Source organism: Kalmanozyma brasiliensis (genome assembly GCF_000497045.1).
Source record: "Kalmanozyma brasiliensis GHG001 unplaced genomic scaffold PSEUBRA_SCAF9, whole genome shotgun sequence".
Classification (NCBI taxonomy): domain Eukaryota; kingdom Fungi; phylum Basidiomycota; class Ustilaginomycetes; order Ustilaginales; genus Kalmanozyma; species Kalmanozyma brasiliensis.
The window spans coordinates 459,828-475,789 of NW_015961992.1; the positions used below are offsets into that span (position 1 = coordinate 459,828).

General features: G+C 57.1%; 8 protein-coding genes across 8 annotated transcripts; 4 read left to right on the plus strand and 4 right to left on the minus strand.

Annotated features, from left to right (window-relative positions):
• Positions 1–77: 77 nt before the first annotated feature.
• PSEUBRA_006377 (uncharacterized protein) lies at positions 78–992 on the minus strand (the record flags this gene model as incomplete). The annotated part of the gene is made up of 1 exon (XM_059465767.1): positions 78–992. The coding sequence occupies one exon, from the start codon at positions 990–992 to the stop codon at positions 78–80; it is 915 nt and encodes a 304-aa protein (XP_059321774.1).
• A 2,548-nt stretch (positions 993–3,540) lies between these two features.
• PSEUBRA_006378 (uncharacterized protein) lies at positions 3,541–4,099 on the plus strand (the record flags this gene model as incomplete). The annotated part of the gene is made up of 2 exons (XM_059465768.1): positions 3,541–3,782; positions 3,868–4,099. The coding sequence occupies 2 exons, from the start codon at positions 3,541–3,543 to the stop codon at positions 4,097–4,099; spliced, it is 474 nt and encodes a 157-aa protein (XP_059321775.1).
• A 1,796-nt stretch (positions 4,100–5,895) lies between these two features.
• Positions 5,896–6,437, plus strand: PSEUBRA_006379 (uncharacterized protein; the record flags this gene model as incomplete). Its single annotated transcript, XM_059465769.1, has 2 exons — positions 5,896–6,140; positions 6,215–6,437. The coding sequence occupies 2 exons, from the start codon at positions 5,896–5,898 to the stop codon at positions 6,435–6,437; spliced, it is 468 nt and encodes a 155-aa protein (XP_059321776.1).
• An 853-nt stretch (positions 6,438–7,290) lies between these two features.
• On the plus strand, positions 7,291–7,839 carry PSEUBRA_006380 (uncharacterized protein; the record flags this gene model as incomplete). Its single annotated transcript, XM_059465770.1, has 2 exons — positions 7,291–7,544; positions 7,614–7,839. 2 exons carry the CDS (start codon positions 7,291–7,293, stop codon positions 7,837–7,839), a joined length of 480 nt encoding a protein of 159 aa, XP_059321777.1.
• Positions 7,840–8,095: 256 nt separating this feature from the next.
• On the minus strand, positions 8,096–8,995 carry PSEUBRA_006381 (Integrase-like, catalytic core; the record flags this gene model as incomplete). Its single annotated transcript, XM_059465771.1, has 1 exon — positions 8,096–8,995. One exon carries the CDS (start codon positions 8,993–8,995, stop codon positions 8,096–8,098), a length of 900 nt encoding a protein of 299 aa, XP_059321778.1.
• A 654-nt stretch (positions 8,996–9,649) lies between these two features.
• Positions 9,650–11,494, plus strand: PSEUBRA_006382 (Alpha/beta hydrolase fold-3; the record flags this gene model as incomplete). Its single annotated transcript, XM_016439698.2, has 1 exon — positions 9,650–11,494. The coding sequence occupies one exon, from the start codon at positions 9,650–9,652 to the stop codon at positions 11,492–11,494; it is 1,845 nt and encodes a 614-aa protein (XP_016289612.2).
• Positions 11,495–11,558: 64 nt separating this feature from the next.
• PSEUBRA_006383 (Protein of unknown function DUF3605) lies at positions 11,559–12,612 on the minus strand (the record flags this gene model as incomplete). The annotated part of the gene is made up of 2 exons (XM_016439719.2): positions 11,559–11,604; positions 11,669–12,612. 2 exons carry the CDS (start codon positions 12,610–12,612, stop codon positions 11,559–11,561), a joined length of 990 nt encoding a protein of 329 aa, XP_016289613.2.
• A 582-nt stretch (positions 12,613–13,194) lies between these two features.
• PSEUBRA_006384 (Glucose-methanol-choline oxidoreductase, N-terminal) lies at positions 13,195–15,108 on the minus strand (the record flags this gene model as incomplete). The annotated part of the gene is made up of 1 exon (XM_016439716.1): positions 13,195–15,108. One exon carries the CDS (start codon positions 15,106–15,108, stop codon positions 13,195–13,197), a length of 1,914 nt encoding a protein of 637 aa, XP_016289614.1.
• Positions 15,109–15,962: the final 854 nt, after the last annotated feature.

Consider the following 15,962-nt stretch of genomic DNA (forward strand, 5'->3'; position numbering starts at 1 on the left):
GTGCAAGTCTAGCAATGATACCCTCCCGTAAAATTCACTACCATGTCGTTGAGCTCTCTCGAGGATACAGAGCATCCTCAGCTAAACCCAATCACCCCCGCCCCCTTCTGGGACATTTCCCGTTTCTTGACAGGAGCTCTCCTGAACCCAGTCGCCATTCGAAGGTCGCCACCTCTCACGAGATTGTCCAGGTCCCGTTCCAGTTCGCGCAACAAGGTGAAGTCGATGTCAAACCGCATGATGTTGTTTTCGGCGATTCGACCACGAATGTCGATGTCCCGGGTAGCCGCGGCCGCATGCGCCTGCAAGGCCGCGGTTGCAGCAGCTGCGTGCAGCGACCCGTGTTCTTCGAGCCGATAGATCTCGTTAAATTTCTCCGATGCTCGATCGGCGAGCTCAGTCGGTGTCGGCGTCAAGAGTTGTCTCGAAAGGTGGAAGCGGTCGCGCAACGCTTGCAAGTACTCGACTCGGACACGATCAAGGCCAAGTGGAGCGGCATTGTCGATCAGGTGCGATAGAACCCCGCGGATATCCCTGATCCGGTCTCTGCCCGATCGTTCGTAGACCGCGTCAGCGAGAGCGCCCACCTCAGCTGGATCGATTCGAGCGCCACGGACCGGATGAGCCAACTGATAGGGTCGATAGACTCGCGAAAGCGCCTGCAGCGTCTCTCGGGAACGAGGCACGCGCGGAAACAGGTCCTGTTTGAGATGGTGGAAGGTAGCGATAGGCAATGCGCCACGATCACCAGCTTGCAGACCGAGATCTCCCATCGTGTCCGCCAGCGTTTGGCCTCGGGATGCGGGCCACATGCTGAACGGTTCGTTGTCGGTCCCGCCCGCTCGACGTTGGAGATTGACGCGGTGGATCGTATCCTTCTTGATGGCACGCTTCTCCATTGTTGCGGACTGCACGTACTGAGGCGACCTGAGAGCTAAGTGGCGAGTCGACGCCCGCAGATCTTGGGTAAAGTGATCGAGCTCTTTCTCCATTCGGAAGATCAGCTCTAGGTCTGTCATGATGCGGTGCTCATGTCTTCTTAGTCGTTCCCTCCTTTGCCGCAGAAGCCCGTCTTTCCAGCCCCACCAGTCCCGTTGATGGCCTTGCCCCTCTCGCAGGACTGCTGACTGAGCATCCACTCTCTCAGTAAATACTCGTTCGATTTCGCTTGTTGTTGGGCTGAGAAGGCGAACCAGACCATCAAGACGCCTCGAGAGCGCTTCGAGATACCGACTCTGGGTCGTGTCGAGCGACAGGTGCCTCTGCTCGCGTATCAGATCGCTGTTGCCGTAGTACGCCAATCGCAATAGGTTACTTTCAGTGAATGTTTACAAATCGGATGGGAATGTAGGGAAGGCGAAACAGAGGTCCAACTTACTCGATTAGAACACGCATGCGTTCGAACCGCCTCCGTCCCAGGCTGGTGGATAGCCTCATTCGGATCCAGTCCCGATTCCGGCTCAGCTCGTGGACTGTCGTCGGGAATGCATTCCGGTATTCATCAGCGTAGTGAGCGATCTGCATCGCCTTGGCTCTTGGGATCGAGTTGCGGTAGACTAGCAGCGGCCTGTGCTGACCCAGGAAATCGTTGAGAGGCTCGAAATCGGGGTCTTGCGGCCGAAGCGGATACAGAAGCGCATCGTTTGATCCGAACGACTGGAAGGAGCTGTGCGGAAGCTGCGCTGACGGCGTGGCATCACGTGTAGCCGAAGAGTCTTCTGCATTGTGGACGGGATCGTTTCTACGAACGAGACGGTTCACACCTCCCTCGACAAGATCGTCCAGCTCCTTCTCCAAGCGAAACATCATATGAAAGTCGGATGTGATGCGTCGAGAGTTGGATTCGAGATCGCCCGTTCTTCCGTGGAGAGCCTGGATCTTCCAGATCAGGGGATTGGCCTCATTCGCCTGACCGGGTCGAAGCCGCGCCCGTTGCGATGCTACTCGATCGATATACATCGCTTCAATCTCGCTCCGAGTAGGGCTCAAGATCTTCGTCAATCCTTCCAGCCGTCTTGAGAGCGCTTGAAGGTAGGCGATTCGACTCGCATCCAGGCGCATTTCTGCGGCATGATCTAAAATGCGACTGTGTCGTTCAGGAAATCACGGGAGCGACATCGAACTCTCGTCAATGATTGTAGACGAAGCGCCAGATGGAAGATGCACTTACTTGACAACAGCCCGCATGGCCTCGACTCGAATTTTGCCAGAAGCCGTCAAGAGCAATGAATGCGTGAAGGCCTCTGGATTAAGAAGATATCCTCGACTCGGATTCACCTCTCGATAGATTTTGTGATAAGCCGTTAGGCGTTTGATCGCGGTCCTTGAAAGCGTTTCCGGGCTGATCACTGGCGCGCCCTGGGAGAGGAAATGTGCCAGAGGCTCAATCTCGGGGTCCTCTGGTCGAAGTCCAAGCGAACGCATGACTCTGTCCCTCGCGGAGGGCTGGGGGGAGGAGCTTGCAGGTATGGTTGCAGATGTTGAGGAACTTTCAGCATTCTCAGAGCCTCCTGCGTGGTCGAAGGGGTCATGTCTGCGAAGCAAGTTGACTACATTCCAGTGCTTCGGTCGAGAGAGAAGGATAGAGTCGATTCTAGTCTGAGCGCCAGCCAACTGTTGATCAGTGCGTCTGGCCGGGACGGCAAAGGCGCAAATCAGGCTGCCGAGAATTGCGATCAGAGGAAAGACTCGCATCATCTTTGAAGCTTTTCGGCGTTTTGGTTGAAACATCGCTGTGACGTCGAGGAAAGGGGGTTGGAGGAGTGCGGCCTCCGAGCATAGAGCGTCGCGGCTCTCTCTTGTATCACAAGAGGCTGTTTCACACGGTCGATTGAGCCCACGTCATCACCAAATTGAGAGTCAACGGCGGGAACGGCCTCGACTTTGCACGGTGGCTTTGTTGTCAGGGGCAAATTCACGTTTGTCTCGATACCTCGGTGGGTGGTGGGGACTGTCAGCTGATCGCGGTTGCTTGTTGAATGAAAGCGACTCGCGTGAAGTCGAGCAACAAGCAAGAGGGTCATGATAGCATTCATGAAGCCGAGACTGTTTGACTTTGCCTCGACCTGATGACTTCTTGTCGCTGCATCGCTGCATTGGAGAGCAACGGTCGTCCCGGGTGATCTCAAGGCGTGGCTTATCTTAATGCATAGACTATACAGCACCCGTTGCTTGTCGATGTGGGAAAGAGCTTGTCGATGTGGGAAAGTACGAGTCGTACCCAAAGTCTGCCCTTCGTTGCTTTACTAAGACGCATAGATGCAACAGCTGTGTTGATGCGAGCCACTTGACAGTGGGGACTACAGACCGATCGTTGATGATGCTCAACGCAGCTCTCGCCTTTCACCTTTGTTCTCTTGGGGGATTTTCGCTTGGCGACAGCACAGTGTCATTTGCTTCGCGGTGTCGCCTTCAGCAGTGCCGTTTGGGCACGCTTGTCGTCTATATAAGCTCCCTTTCTGAGCGTTCTCAGAAGACCTCGACCAAGCAACCATCAAAGTCGCCATTCGATTGCCCAGAACCGATCAACGAGTCATCACGATGAAGTTTCTCTTCGGTCTCTTCCTCGTACTCAGCTTCTGCTGCTCGATCTGCTTTTCGATGAATCCGGGCCCGTCCTTGGGACAGGGATCTGGTGGCTCCGTTACTCCCAGCTGGTGGGCGGAGTACCTGACCACCCACCAGCAAGGCGGTCATGGAAGCATCATCACCGGGAGCCGTATGAACCCAGCTGAATATGTGCGCTTTCGGAGGCGCATGACGGCCCTCGACACCATTCGCCAGTAAGTCTTAGGAACAGGGGAGTGCTCCTTTCGGGACAACTGTATCGCTCACGTTGCGTTTCAACTTTTCTTTCCAACAAACAAGGCGGATCCTCAGTCTACAAAACCTCCAGGCGAGCCCTGAGGCCGTGCGAGTCCTCGATAATCCATTCAATCCATGGGGCCAAGAGCGCATTCAGATCCAGGGCGCCACCGTCACCTTGCAGAATCCGCATGACCTTGACAGGGTGGCCCTTCACTGGCAGCAGGATGTCCTCAAGATAGATGCTATCGAGAGACACATCACCGAGCTGATCAACACGGGTCGCATTCGTTAAGTTGATCTTACGGGCTGTTCTGCAAGAAGATAGTGCTGTCAACCACTGCACTCAAATTCTTCGCCGCATCAATAAGCAAAGCCCTTCGTACAGCTCTCTTCTGTCAGCTCATTCTTGTTTGCCTCTTCTAGGCGTTTTGTTCGCAATATGGTAGTCGAGCAAACCTTGAAAGTTTACCTGCAGCCATCGGCTCGCCTGGGATTCGCTTCGTCAGAGTAACAAAGCTGCATTTATGCGAGGGTGACCGTATCGTGCTTCTGTACGGCTTGTGCTGATCTCAACAAGAACAAATTCTGCGTGCTCGCTCACACAGGCGAGGAGTCAACCTGAACGAAACGCGACAAGATGCTTGCAAAGCCTGAACAAGTGATCACTGAAACGTCATGGCCTGAACGACTCTTCATAGCGCATAAGCTCGCCTTCGATGAGTGCAACCTGCTCCCTGAGCTGAAGATACCGAGTCTGTATCTGCTTGAAGCGCTGTGGCCACGGCACAGTGTTGGAGATGCCGTTGTGCCAGCTGCGATACGTTTCTGACGGCCAGAGCTTGTTCCTGACGGCAGGAGAGATGAGATCGTGGTACTTCTGTCGTCTGAAGGTCGTGAAGACACGTTAGCATGCGCCTGCCGCTTTGTTATTCTAGGGAAAGACTTACAGCTCGAAAGCGCTCAGAGCTCGTTGCTTGATCATTGGCAGGATCTGCGTGAACCATTTCGGGCTTCTCTTGAGATCGTTCGGCAGACCGGCTGGATTTGCCTCGAAGTGGCGGCTTAAGTCGCTTCGCAGCTCTGCTAACCGTTGCGAACGAGCCGCGAAGCTGGGTTGCTCGGATTCCAACGGCTTAAGAGGGACGGTGTTGCTAGTTGAAGCGCCGTCAAGCTGATCTGGCAGAACTCGATCGGGGCTACCGGACAACGGACCCGAAAGAAAGCCAGAGGCGGCCGATGAGGTAATCGTGTGAGGCGTCGTCCTCCTCCCAGCGTAAATTCCTCCGAGTGAAAGTTCCAAGTCGATATCAGGATGATCTTGTGCACTGCTGACCGCGTCATACCTTCCAGAAAACGACCTGTCGGCTGCGAAAGCTCCCACGACACATAGAAGTGCCCCTAGGCCTAGGCGTGCCACGGATGCCATCATCCTTGTTCGCCGAAAGAAGCTTGCTGTCTTGTCTCTGGTTTCCAAGAGAGATTGTGGCGTAGTTCAATCGTGACCGACAGAGAGCTGATGAGCGCTGGTTCAATCCTCTTATGTCCATTGACATCTCGCAGAGCCTATCCACGATCTCAAGGTGCAAGCCGAACGAGGTCAGATCTCGGTCCATGTTGCGACAACGTTCCGCTTGGATGAGTCCCGACGATCGAAATGGTGTTCAGACAAGCTATAGAGCCACCAACTCTTTCGTGTTGTCATGTTGCGGCATGTGCTCCCTCTTGGCGTCTCCGTTGCTCGCCGGTGAAGCAACCTGAAGCACCGACGCCTCGAAAGAGTCGAAAATGGCTCAAGCCGGTTCAGCCAATCGATTGACAACCTCAGCGAGTCTCATCGACTCGATATGAGAAGGGTTGTCGAAGAAGGAAGCGGCGCTTCCTGTCTGACCCACCGGGTCAGCAGGTCAAAGGATGCCGATCAAGATCATAAAGAGTGCGTCCAGCACCCATTCGAATCCTGTGTCTTGACCTCAAGCACTCGCGACACCTGCGCTTGTCCTCTCGTTACCGCCGACGGAAGACCATTCAAACGGCTCCTCAAGAACCATGCGGTTATCTATCCTGCTCCTTATCCTTACGTTCGCGACTATGGCTGCATGTGCAGCTATTCCTATGCAGCTGCTTCGCAGAACCGGCTCCTCCGTCTCAGAGGAGAGCGCTGTAGTTGATGCGGCGCGTGCTCGACTGGTCTCAGGAGCTCCTCCGCATTGGTTCCCTAACTACGCTCCCTTTGCCGTTCTCAAGGTCCCGGCACTCTTTCGGGGAAATCAAATTCACGTTGATCGGCTGCAGCCCTTCAGAGATCGTCTCGAAACCTACGAGACTGTGCGAAGGTAAGTCACCCCTGTGTTCGGCTTGAGATTGACAAGACGCTGATCACTCTGATCGCTTTTCGATGCTGATGCAGCTCCATCCTGCAGAACAATCACGCCGAGCTGATCGACGCCGAGAAGCAGCTCTTCCTGAAGCCGTTCAACGTGCAACACTGGCGAGACTTCCAGGTTACCGAGGAGAACCCTCACAACATTCACAGAGCCACACTGCTCTTCCAGCAGGACAAGCTGCAAATGGAGAACATGGACGCCGTGATCGCTAGACTGTTGCGACGTGTGCGCTGGTGGGGCCTTTGAGTAGCATGATCGCTGCAATTGATTGCAGTGCGCGGGCTACATCAGTCTGTTTTACTCTCTCGTCCATCTCCACTTCCTCCCGTTGCGAGTGTCAAACAAGCTTGACCTCGCATCCGTTTCTTCTTCCGCCCGATTTCTTCCCATTGTGTTCCGCCTGTATGTCCAGCCCTTCTCAGCACACGACCGGCCCCTACGGCGGCTCATGAGCCTCTGAGCCAGCGGAGAAACTCGCTGCCTTGCAATCTGATCATCCTCCCTATCCTTGGGTCGCCCATGCAAAAGTGAGCTTGATGTCTACTTGCATTGAGAAGGGCGCCTGACTGTGCTACCGTCGCGTTCGATGCTTGAGACCTCGATCACAACAGGATGCGAACGCCTCGAGTATGGCCTGACACGGTATCGACGTCGACTTGAAAGCGTCACCACGGGTGTCTCGTCTTGTGATCGCTCGCCGCGGGGGTAAATCTCGACAGACGACTGCTTAAGAGAGATTCCGCATGCTACTGTGGATCGACGTGCTACCTGCGCAATCGCAGTGGGCGTTGAGTGGCTCTGCGGATGCTTACTGTAGTGGGGGCTGTGGTTATGAAAGTGGACAGGATCTCGAATGGCTCGACAAGCGCTATTGTCCCCCGTGCCGATCTCACCGACACCCGCTACGGTGTGGGGTTGCATCCTTGTCCACGCTATGTATGGTACCTCTCCAACAGCCGTCTCGCTCACAGCATGAAGGCCGGCGATCCTGAAGAGGGGCCGCAGTCGCTCGCTTCACGGCTATATATGCCAGCCTCAAAGCGAACGGAAGGAGGAATCGATACCATCCATCAAGCGCTCTAAGACCGACTAAGACACCATGAAAGCCAGCTCTCTCTTCTCCTTCACCATCGTGGCGTACCTTGCACTGTCTGTGCTTGGCATTGCAGGCGCCCCTCCTTTCCGCAAGACCTCTCAGCCAGTGGCTGCCGACTGGTGGGTGTCCTACCTCGACACGCATGCTTACAAGCAGCCGCCTTCCATCAGCATCGTGCAACGTGCCAGAGGCGAGCACCTCGCCCAACACTTTGAGCCCTTCCAACAGCGTCTTGCCCGTCTCGAACAGCTCAAACGGTGAGTATCACTTCAGTCTTCGTGCAAAACATCGCCATGTGTTCTGACATTGCGATTTAGCGGAGACAGCTGGGTGCTGGGCAACGCAGAGACGAAACGGGTGCTGACGCCCTCCCAACGCGGCACTCTGAGCAAGCCGTTCTTGGCATGGGACCAGGAAGCGCTCAGGGGCGATGTCAAGAGTCGCGCCGAGCTAGCACGCAGGGTGGAACAAGAGAGCGGGCTGGTGGAGAACGTTGAAGATGTCTTGAACGACGTTGCTATGTTCTTGCCTGACGTTAAATATCGGTGGTAGGGCGATATGCTTGCCTTCTCTTTGCGTCCAGTCTCCGATTTCCAAAAAGCTCTACCGTCCTCCGAACTTTGGCGTATCACGTGTGTCGAGGCTGCCTGTATGAGGGGGTGCATGATGAGACGGAGGCTTCACTTCCAGCCACGAGCGAGATAGCTGCCCTTGGGAGCGCATCCAGGCCGCACACAGAGACAAGCTGTGCACGCACCTCATGTAAGCTCTCGAACGGATCTTCACTACATGATGAGAAGGCTATGATCTAGACATGACGCGGCCCCCTCTGCACCGCCTCTTGAACGCCCTCGACGAGGTCGTGTGCCGCACTCGATGCCGACTCGGGCGCCTCCTGCCATCGTCTCGGCGTGGAGCTCTGCAGTCGCGCCCTCAAATCGTTCCCCTCTACTTCTGGACTCGCCCCGACTTGCGGCGTGTGAGTCCACCTCTTAGGCGTGCTGCTCTCCAAATCGCCCCGCCCCACGGGCGCCCCTCTCCACCCACTTCGTCCGTCCGTACGTTCCCTCTCCTCTGCTCTTCTCTCTTCCTCGACCTTTGCGACACCCAACCTCTCCAAATACGCCAAATGCTCTCTCCACCTCCCCTCTTCCCCCCCTCGTTCCGCGGCCGCACTCTGGCCAACAGCCAAAAATGCGCCCCAATGCCTATACATTGATTCCTCCCAGCGTCTCCACTCGGGTGCCAAACTCGCATATCTCAGCGCGGTAGCTATCTGCGTGTATCGCAACAAGACGGAGAGCTCGCCCAGTTGCATCTCGTGTTGAAGCAAGACGGAGAAGTGGGCCTTGCGGGAGGTTTCCAGCTCGATAGTCTGGGTGAGGAGTGCGATGGAGCGGAGGAGCTGCTGTTCTTTGAGCCAGACCGCAAATGGCGGTGGAGTGGGGTATAGGATGGGATGATAGCGGAGATGAAGGGTCGAGAGGTAGTGCGTGTGAAGGGAGGATTCGCGCCAGAAGGAGGGCGGGCCGAGGATGGGGTAGAGAGAGGAAGAGGGAGGGTAGTCGAAGGGTTCGAGTGATGCTCCTCGGGAAAGGAGGGCGCGGCCGGCGGGTGGGGCGATGGGCGGCGGCGAGGATCGATCGGAGCCGGCGGCGAGCACAGGGAGGAGCTGGAAGAGGTGGTAGAGGAGGATGAGGAGAAGCATGTTGGGGGATCTGGTGACAGTCGAGAGTGGTGGTAGAGCAAGTGAAGGGATCCGAGCGCACTGAGCCGATGTCAAGATGAGTCGTTCGACCCACGCAAAAGGAGGCGATGGTAGGAATGGGGGCATTCGAGTGAGCGAGCTCGTTGTCGTTCACCAAGCAGGGGTCGACTTCATCAGCGAAGCGGGCGTGGTGATTGTCGGCATCGGCCCCGTGCGAGGTCGAATGAAGTTGCCGCAGACCGCCACGAACGCAACAACCCATCGCCCACCAACCATGTCACGCTTGTATTTCGCCCACGCCTCACTTCGTATCCATCCACAAAGGATCTGATCGAGATGGCAGATGGCAAGGCATTGGACGAGCTGCGAGCACCGTCAAGGAAGGCGGCCAAGTTGGACAGCGGTCCTGAAAAGTCGAACCCCGCTCCGAAAAGCCGCGGCTTTCCCATCGGTATGCAAAGCTGATAAACGTGGCTTTTTGTGTTGACAACGCAGCTGCAGGTGGTGCGTCAGGGCGCTTACCGAGCCGCGTGCCCTGGTCATGTTGATAGCCATCCGCATACAACGGAGCCTTTCTTCTTCCCCCCCACATCAAATCCTTCCTATCACACTCGACAGCCTACACTCGTCAACGGCGCGAAGAGAGGCGGCACGATGAAGACGCAAGCGGGGCACCACAGCCATCTGCAGATACCCTTATGGTCGTTCTATACCCCAACACCGTTTCCGGCTCTCGAACAGCGACTGTTTCCACCACGCCATCGGCAGACGCTGGAGTACACGTCGGCTGCCAAGTTCATATCGATCCTGCGGGTGTTCTATGTGCTGTTCGTTGTGGTACCGATCCACACGGCTGCGGCGGTGCTCAGCCATGCGCTGTACCCAAAGTTGAAATGGCTAGAGAGAGGATGGGGGACGGGGACCTTTCCGACAAGGCTGCCGGCGTGGGGGCTGGGTCAGACGATCGGGGTGCCGCTCGTAGGCAGTTTGTTTTGGGCCCTCGTCTACGGGTCTCCGAAAGGCATGGACTGGCGTGAAGAGCGTACGATCCCGCGGACGAGCAAGTGGTTGTTCGGACGAGGACACGAGGGGTGGTGCATCGAAGCTGAGGGCGTCACCCTTCCCGCGCTGCCCACTGCATCGCAAAGCAATGGTCACTCCCACTCCAACAGCAACGGCGGGATCAAACAGCGCAAGATCAACGGTCGCGGAACCATCGCAAACAAAGACTTCATCGACGCCGCCGCCGACCCAACCACTCTCCACGCCACCGACGTCGCCCCCTCTGCCAAGCCCTACGATGCGCTCGCCGAGGGCGTCCCAACGGACATCCTGCGCGGCGCCGTCAAAGGGACACTGTTCGGTGTGGAACCAAAAGAAGTGGCCGCCTTCTGGCAGTGGAAGAGCGTCGCGTCCGCCGTGTCCTATGGCAAAGTCATCTCGGTCAAGCCTGGCAACGATGTAGCTGGCATCGGCAGTGGTCCTGCTATCAGCGCTGACGAGCGCATGGTGCTATTCTTCGTCGGAGGCGGCTACCACTCCGGTCACGCACCGCAAGGACCGCTCTCGTGGACTGTCTGCCGTCAATCATGCCTCCGCGTACTGGGCGTCAACTTCCGAAAAGCGACCAAGGACAGCTTTGCCTTCCCCGCTGCGCTGCAGGATGCGCTCGCCAGCTGGGTCTACGTCACCAAGAGGCTGGGGTTCAAGCCGGAGAATGTGATTCTGATGGGTGACTCGGCGGGTGGCGGACTAGCGTTGTCCCTCCAGCTCTACCTCTCCGCGTTGCTCTGGTCGGGAGAGGAGGGGCTGGGTCGGGCAAAGAAACTCGTCCTCCACAGTCCTATGGTAGATCTTACCCTCGGAACAGAAAGCTTCACCGCAAACGACAAAGTCGACATCATCTCGCCCTACATGTGCTCCTTGGCGAGGGACAACTATCTGCGGCACGTCATCAGCGTCGATGGTCGTAAGAATACGTTTGTCGATGGTCGGGGCTACGGCGAGGGGAGAGTGGACGAGGTGGCGGCGCGGTACGAGCTGGATCCGTACTCTCTCGAGCCTTCTGCGTCGGAGTCGGATAGCCGCGTTCAAGGGGAGATGAAGCGTCTAGCATCGGAACTGTCGGAAACGGTATTGGAGCTGGGCGCGTTCCACCCGCTCTTCTCGCTGGGCCTGGACGCAAGGGGGAACAAATACCTCGCCCAGTGTCTGCTGCTCTTCCACCCTCCACCGTCGCAGTCGGACGCCGAGATGGAGCTGCTAGTCACCGTAGGGACGGCCGAGATCTTTCACGACCAGATCAAGCTCTTTGTGCGAAACCTGCTGGACCTTCTTTCCCCGTCGTCGCAGGGTAAAAAGGAGCAGAGAAAGGAGGAGAAAGTCAAGGTGAGCCTCGTCGAGTGCGTAGGCTGGCATCACGTCTTCGCGTTCATGAATCTCCCCGGGAAGGTCAAGGCGCAGGTGGACGACGTGGCCAAGGCGTTTATGCTCTCGTAGCGAAATGCAAGATAGATGCGATGCAGAGGATGGTGCTGTGTGGCGTGTCTATGTGTGTATGTGTTTATGCAGCGGATCCGTTCGTCGTTGACTTTTGCCGTACGATGACGCTGTTGAAAGGCAAGCTGGTCAGCGATCGTTCTCCAGTGATCGTGCGTGTGCGGTGCGACTTACTGAAAGTGACTTAACCCAGGCACGGTGCGCAGATTGGGTGGGTTGCAGAACCACGCTGTCTCGTACTCTCCCTCTGGCCACTTGGCCTCGACAAACCTCGTTACATGTCTCGAAGCCCAGGCGTGGGCCTTGCTCACCTCCTCTCTCGAGACTTGCGCGCCGTTCTCCAGCCTTGCTTGCGAGTAGGTCCCCACAACCTCTGGCACCTCTCTCCCTTGAAACCTATACTTCGGCTCGAGCGTAAACCCCGTGAAGCCCCGGATACCGTCCCCCGTAATGCACGCGTAGAGCTCCTCCCTCATTCCTTCATCGAACGGCGTGTCGGGCGTCTCAAACAGCGACGGGTGCAAGATGGGCAGTTTGCTCCAAACACACCAGTGCGTAGCCCCCGCTGGTACGCCATACGGCCAATCGTTCGGAATCACTTTCACCAACCCACCTTCTTCTGTGTCCTCCACGAAGTGACGCAGTTCCACGCCCGTGACTGGATGCGGAAGGGTCTTTTCGGGCCAAGTCTCTTTGACTTCTACCATGGGGGTTCCTGGTGTGCTCGTCCCGGAAGCGCTGCCCATCACGGCAAAGGGATCCTTCTGCGGGCGATCGAGCATGTTTGGTGGTGGAGGACCGACAGCTTCCTCAGCAGGCCAGCCGAGGCGGACGGTGCGAATGTAGTTTTCTATCGACCCATGCGCCGCGCGTGCAGTGGGCGCGAATGCTCGGTAGGCCGTATCGCACACCGGATCGCGAAAGAGCTGGTCCAGATCGCCCGTGGCGAGGATGCGGATGATGTACGACCATGTCATGAACGGTGAGGGACCGGGAAAGGGCGGGTTCGGGAAGAAGGTGGACGGTGTGCGGTCGTCGATGTACGAGGGAAGGTGGAGCGACACGAGTGGGTCGATGGCGGAGCCGCTCGACTGCGGTGGTGGGTCGTTGTTGGCCATCGTGCTAGGAGTCTGATGTGCGTATCTATGAAGAGCGTGGAGTCTATCGCGTGCGTGAAGGAAGCTTGTCGTACGTGTCGAAAGCGTGCGTCGATTGAGATGGGGATCAAGAAGGAGGGGAGGATGGAGGTGTTGGGTAAAGGATCGTCGCGGAGTTGGACTTTGAAATTAAGAGTGGTCCCTCCTCCCCGCCGTGGGGAATTTGGGCGCGTCTGGGCGTGTCTCACGTGGCTGCTGGCTGCTCAGCAACGCCGAGAGGACGCCACCCGGAGTGAGCTGGACCATCATTCTCACAAGCTCCATTGTACTGAACTCACGACGGCCTTTGTTCACCAGCATGGATAACAGACAATGGCAGACCTTGCGGTTTCCGAATGAGATGACATTTTGCATTGACCAATGAAAAAGACCGAGCGTAAAACAATAGAGGAACACGACAATGAGTGTATATGAAGGAGCACAGCCGGAAGGATATCTAGCATATCCGAGGAGAGTAAGCTCTTTTGTCCGTATCCGTTCCGTGGGAAGACTAAGCAAATGATGAACCTGCGGCCCGTATCCATTCGGGCCGATCAAAGCTCTTTAAGCCTGGCGCTTGATGATGTCGGCGGCGAACTCGGCGACACCATAGATGGTGGCCTGGATGTGGGCGGCGATGTGAAGGGGCATGATGGAGGCGTCGACCACACGCAGGTTCCTGGTACCGTACACGCGCAGGCTCGAGTCGACCACACCGCCCTGGTTGCGGGGCAGCATCGACGCGGTTCCAATAGGGTGGTACTCAGTCACCGACGTGGTCTTGGTGTACGTCTCAATGTCGACGTTGCCAGGCCAGTACTCGGAGTCGACCATGTCGCTGTACACCTTGCCCAGTCCAATGCGTCTCGTGTACTCTGTCCCGGCGGTGGCAATCTTGAGATCGAAGGGAACGTCAAAGTAGTTGGCCGCAATGTTGGGGTACTTGGTAGCATCGCTCGAGGTGATGTGGATGTTACCACGAGAGAAGAGATGCTGGTTGGCAGCGAGGATGGTAAAGTAGGTCTCGTCCGGCTTGGGTGCACCCGTACCGGCGAAGTAGCCATCAATGCCGATCAGCTCCATCTGGCCCACCTTGTCCGGGTACGAGGTGAGGAACTCGAGCTGCTTCTTGAGCGTCGCCTTGTACGGAGCATTGGACGACGAGACGTACTGCGAAACCTCGTTGATCATCTGCTGCGCACGCGCCTTGCCGACGACACGCGCAAGCGAGACGTACGAGATCGAGGGCACGGTCTCGGTGAGGATCGAGGTCTGGTTGGCCTTGTACGCAGCGGCCTGCTCAGCGGCAAAGGTCTGGTTGGAGCGCAGCGAGTCGAGCGTAGGGAAGCCAGGCTTGAGCTTGTAGACGGTAGCAGAGTAGGTGTGGTCCTGCATGTTCTCACCGACGTTGGAGTTCTCGTAGAGCACCTTGACGCCCGCCTTGCCCAGAACGCTCTTGCTGCCGATACCCGAAAGCTCGAGCAGCTGAGGGGTGTTGACGGTACCACCAGAGAGGATGACCTCCTTCTTGGCCTGGACAGTGTAGGTCTGGCCGTTGCTAGTGAACGAGACGCCGTTGGCGCAAAGACCGCCGCTGACGTTGGCAAAGTTGACCTTGGAGACGAGCGCGTTGGTGAGCACGTCGAGGTTGGAGCGCGCCTGATTGGGGAAGAGGTAGGCGGGCGCCGAGTAGGAGCGCGTGTAGTTGGAGGGGTTGATGTCCGAAGGCTGCTGCGAGACACCGACGTTCTCACCAGCCAGGGGCTGATCATTCTTGGGGATGCCAAGCGCCTGGAGAGCGGGAATCCATCGGCGAACCTGCTGCGAGATGTAGTTGGGGAAAGCGAGCTGGATGGGGCCGGAGGAGCCGTAGTCCGAGGCGACGGGCTTGATGCCGAGCAGGTCGGCGTTCTGCTGGGAGGGAGCGTGGAACTTTTCCGACTTCTTCATGGCACCGTACAGGTTGTTCCAGTTCCATCCCGGGTTTCCGAGCTGCTCCCAGGCGTCAATCTCGTAGCGCGACGATCGGTCCCAGACGTAAAAGTTGAGCGCCGACGAACCACCGAGCACCTTACCACGGGGCCAGCCGACGGCGGGGACGCCGTTGCTCTGGGCCGTAGTCGTGTAGTTCCAATCAAAGATTGTGCCGAGGTCAGCGCCGAACTGACCAGGGGTGTCGATGATGCCGACGCCGAAACCGTTTCCACCGGCCTCGAGGACACCGACGCTGTACTTGCCGTTCTCAGAGAGACGAGCGGCGAGGGCGAGACCAGCGGTACCGGCACCGACGATGATGTAGTCGTACTTCTTCTTGGAGAAGGCGGCAGCATCGTTGGAGATGGAGCGCGAGGCGATGTGAGCGTTCTCAGCCATGCGAGCGGCGAGCTCGCCACGAGGGCTGGTTTTGGTCCATGCGATGGGGTTGGCGGCGACCACGGTGGCCAGGGTAGCGGCCGCGACGAGCGTTGTAGTCTTCATTTTGGGTGAGAGGGGAGATGGAGCAAGGAGGAGGACGAGGGAGGAGGACGAGGACGAGGGTGAGAGAAGAAAGGGGAGGACGAGGTAACGCAAGCTGGTCGAGGTCTCTATATGAAGGAAACTGTGCTTCAGGGTGACCGACGCGGTTGCTCCATCGTCCAGAAAAAAAGGCGGTCAGAGCGGAGGAGCGAAGGGAACGAGACAAGGCTCAGAGTTGGACGACGGAAGAAAGAGACAGGCCATGCTAACGACGGTGGGGGCAAGGCGAGCCACAGCAAGAGTGCGCTAAAGGACCGAGGACAAAGCGACGCAACGACCTCCTCGCCTCTTTGCTCAATTTGGAAGGTTCAAAATGAAAAGCGGTCGTGTCTCACCCGGGAGCAGGAGCAACGGCGGCGGCAACGAGGTTCGACAGAGAACAACACCTCTGACGACAGGCCGTCTTTTCCATTGTGCGGAGAAGGGGGGCAAGGAGGGGAAAAGGGCGGCACATCAACGGTGGCGAAACGAATCTGTTCACACATGGACGAAAAGAGGGTCCAGAAGCTGTTGAAATGAGACGGCGATCCGAGAAGCGAGCGAAGCGGGTGAATCAATTCCGCGAAACCACTCCGTATGCTCAGCTTGGTAGTGGGGCAGCAAACAAAAGGCGGTGTCAAAAACCGACTAAGTGGCGTGGCGTGGCGTGGCGACTCGAGATGGGAGAGCGAGACAGAAAAGGAATGATAAAAGGTTAAATTTGAGCGGGTGGTGAAAAGGGCTCAATATGCACGCCCTCTTGGCGTGAGGGCGGAGTCAACAGTTCACCTTCAGTCTACGCTGCAGGGGCAGTTTTTTTTTTTAAAAAAAAAAAA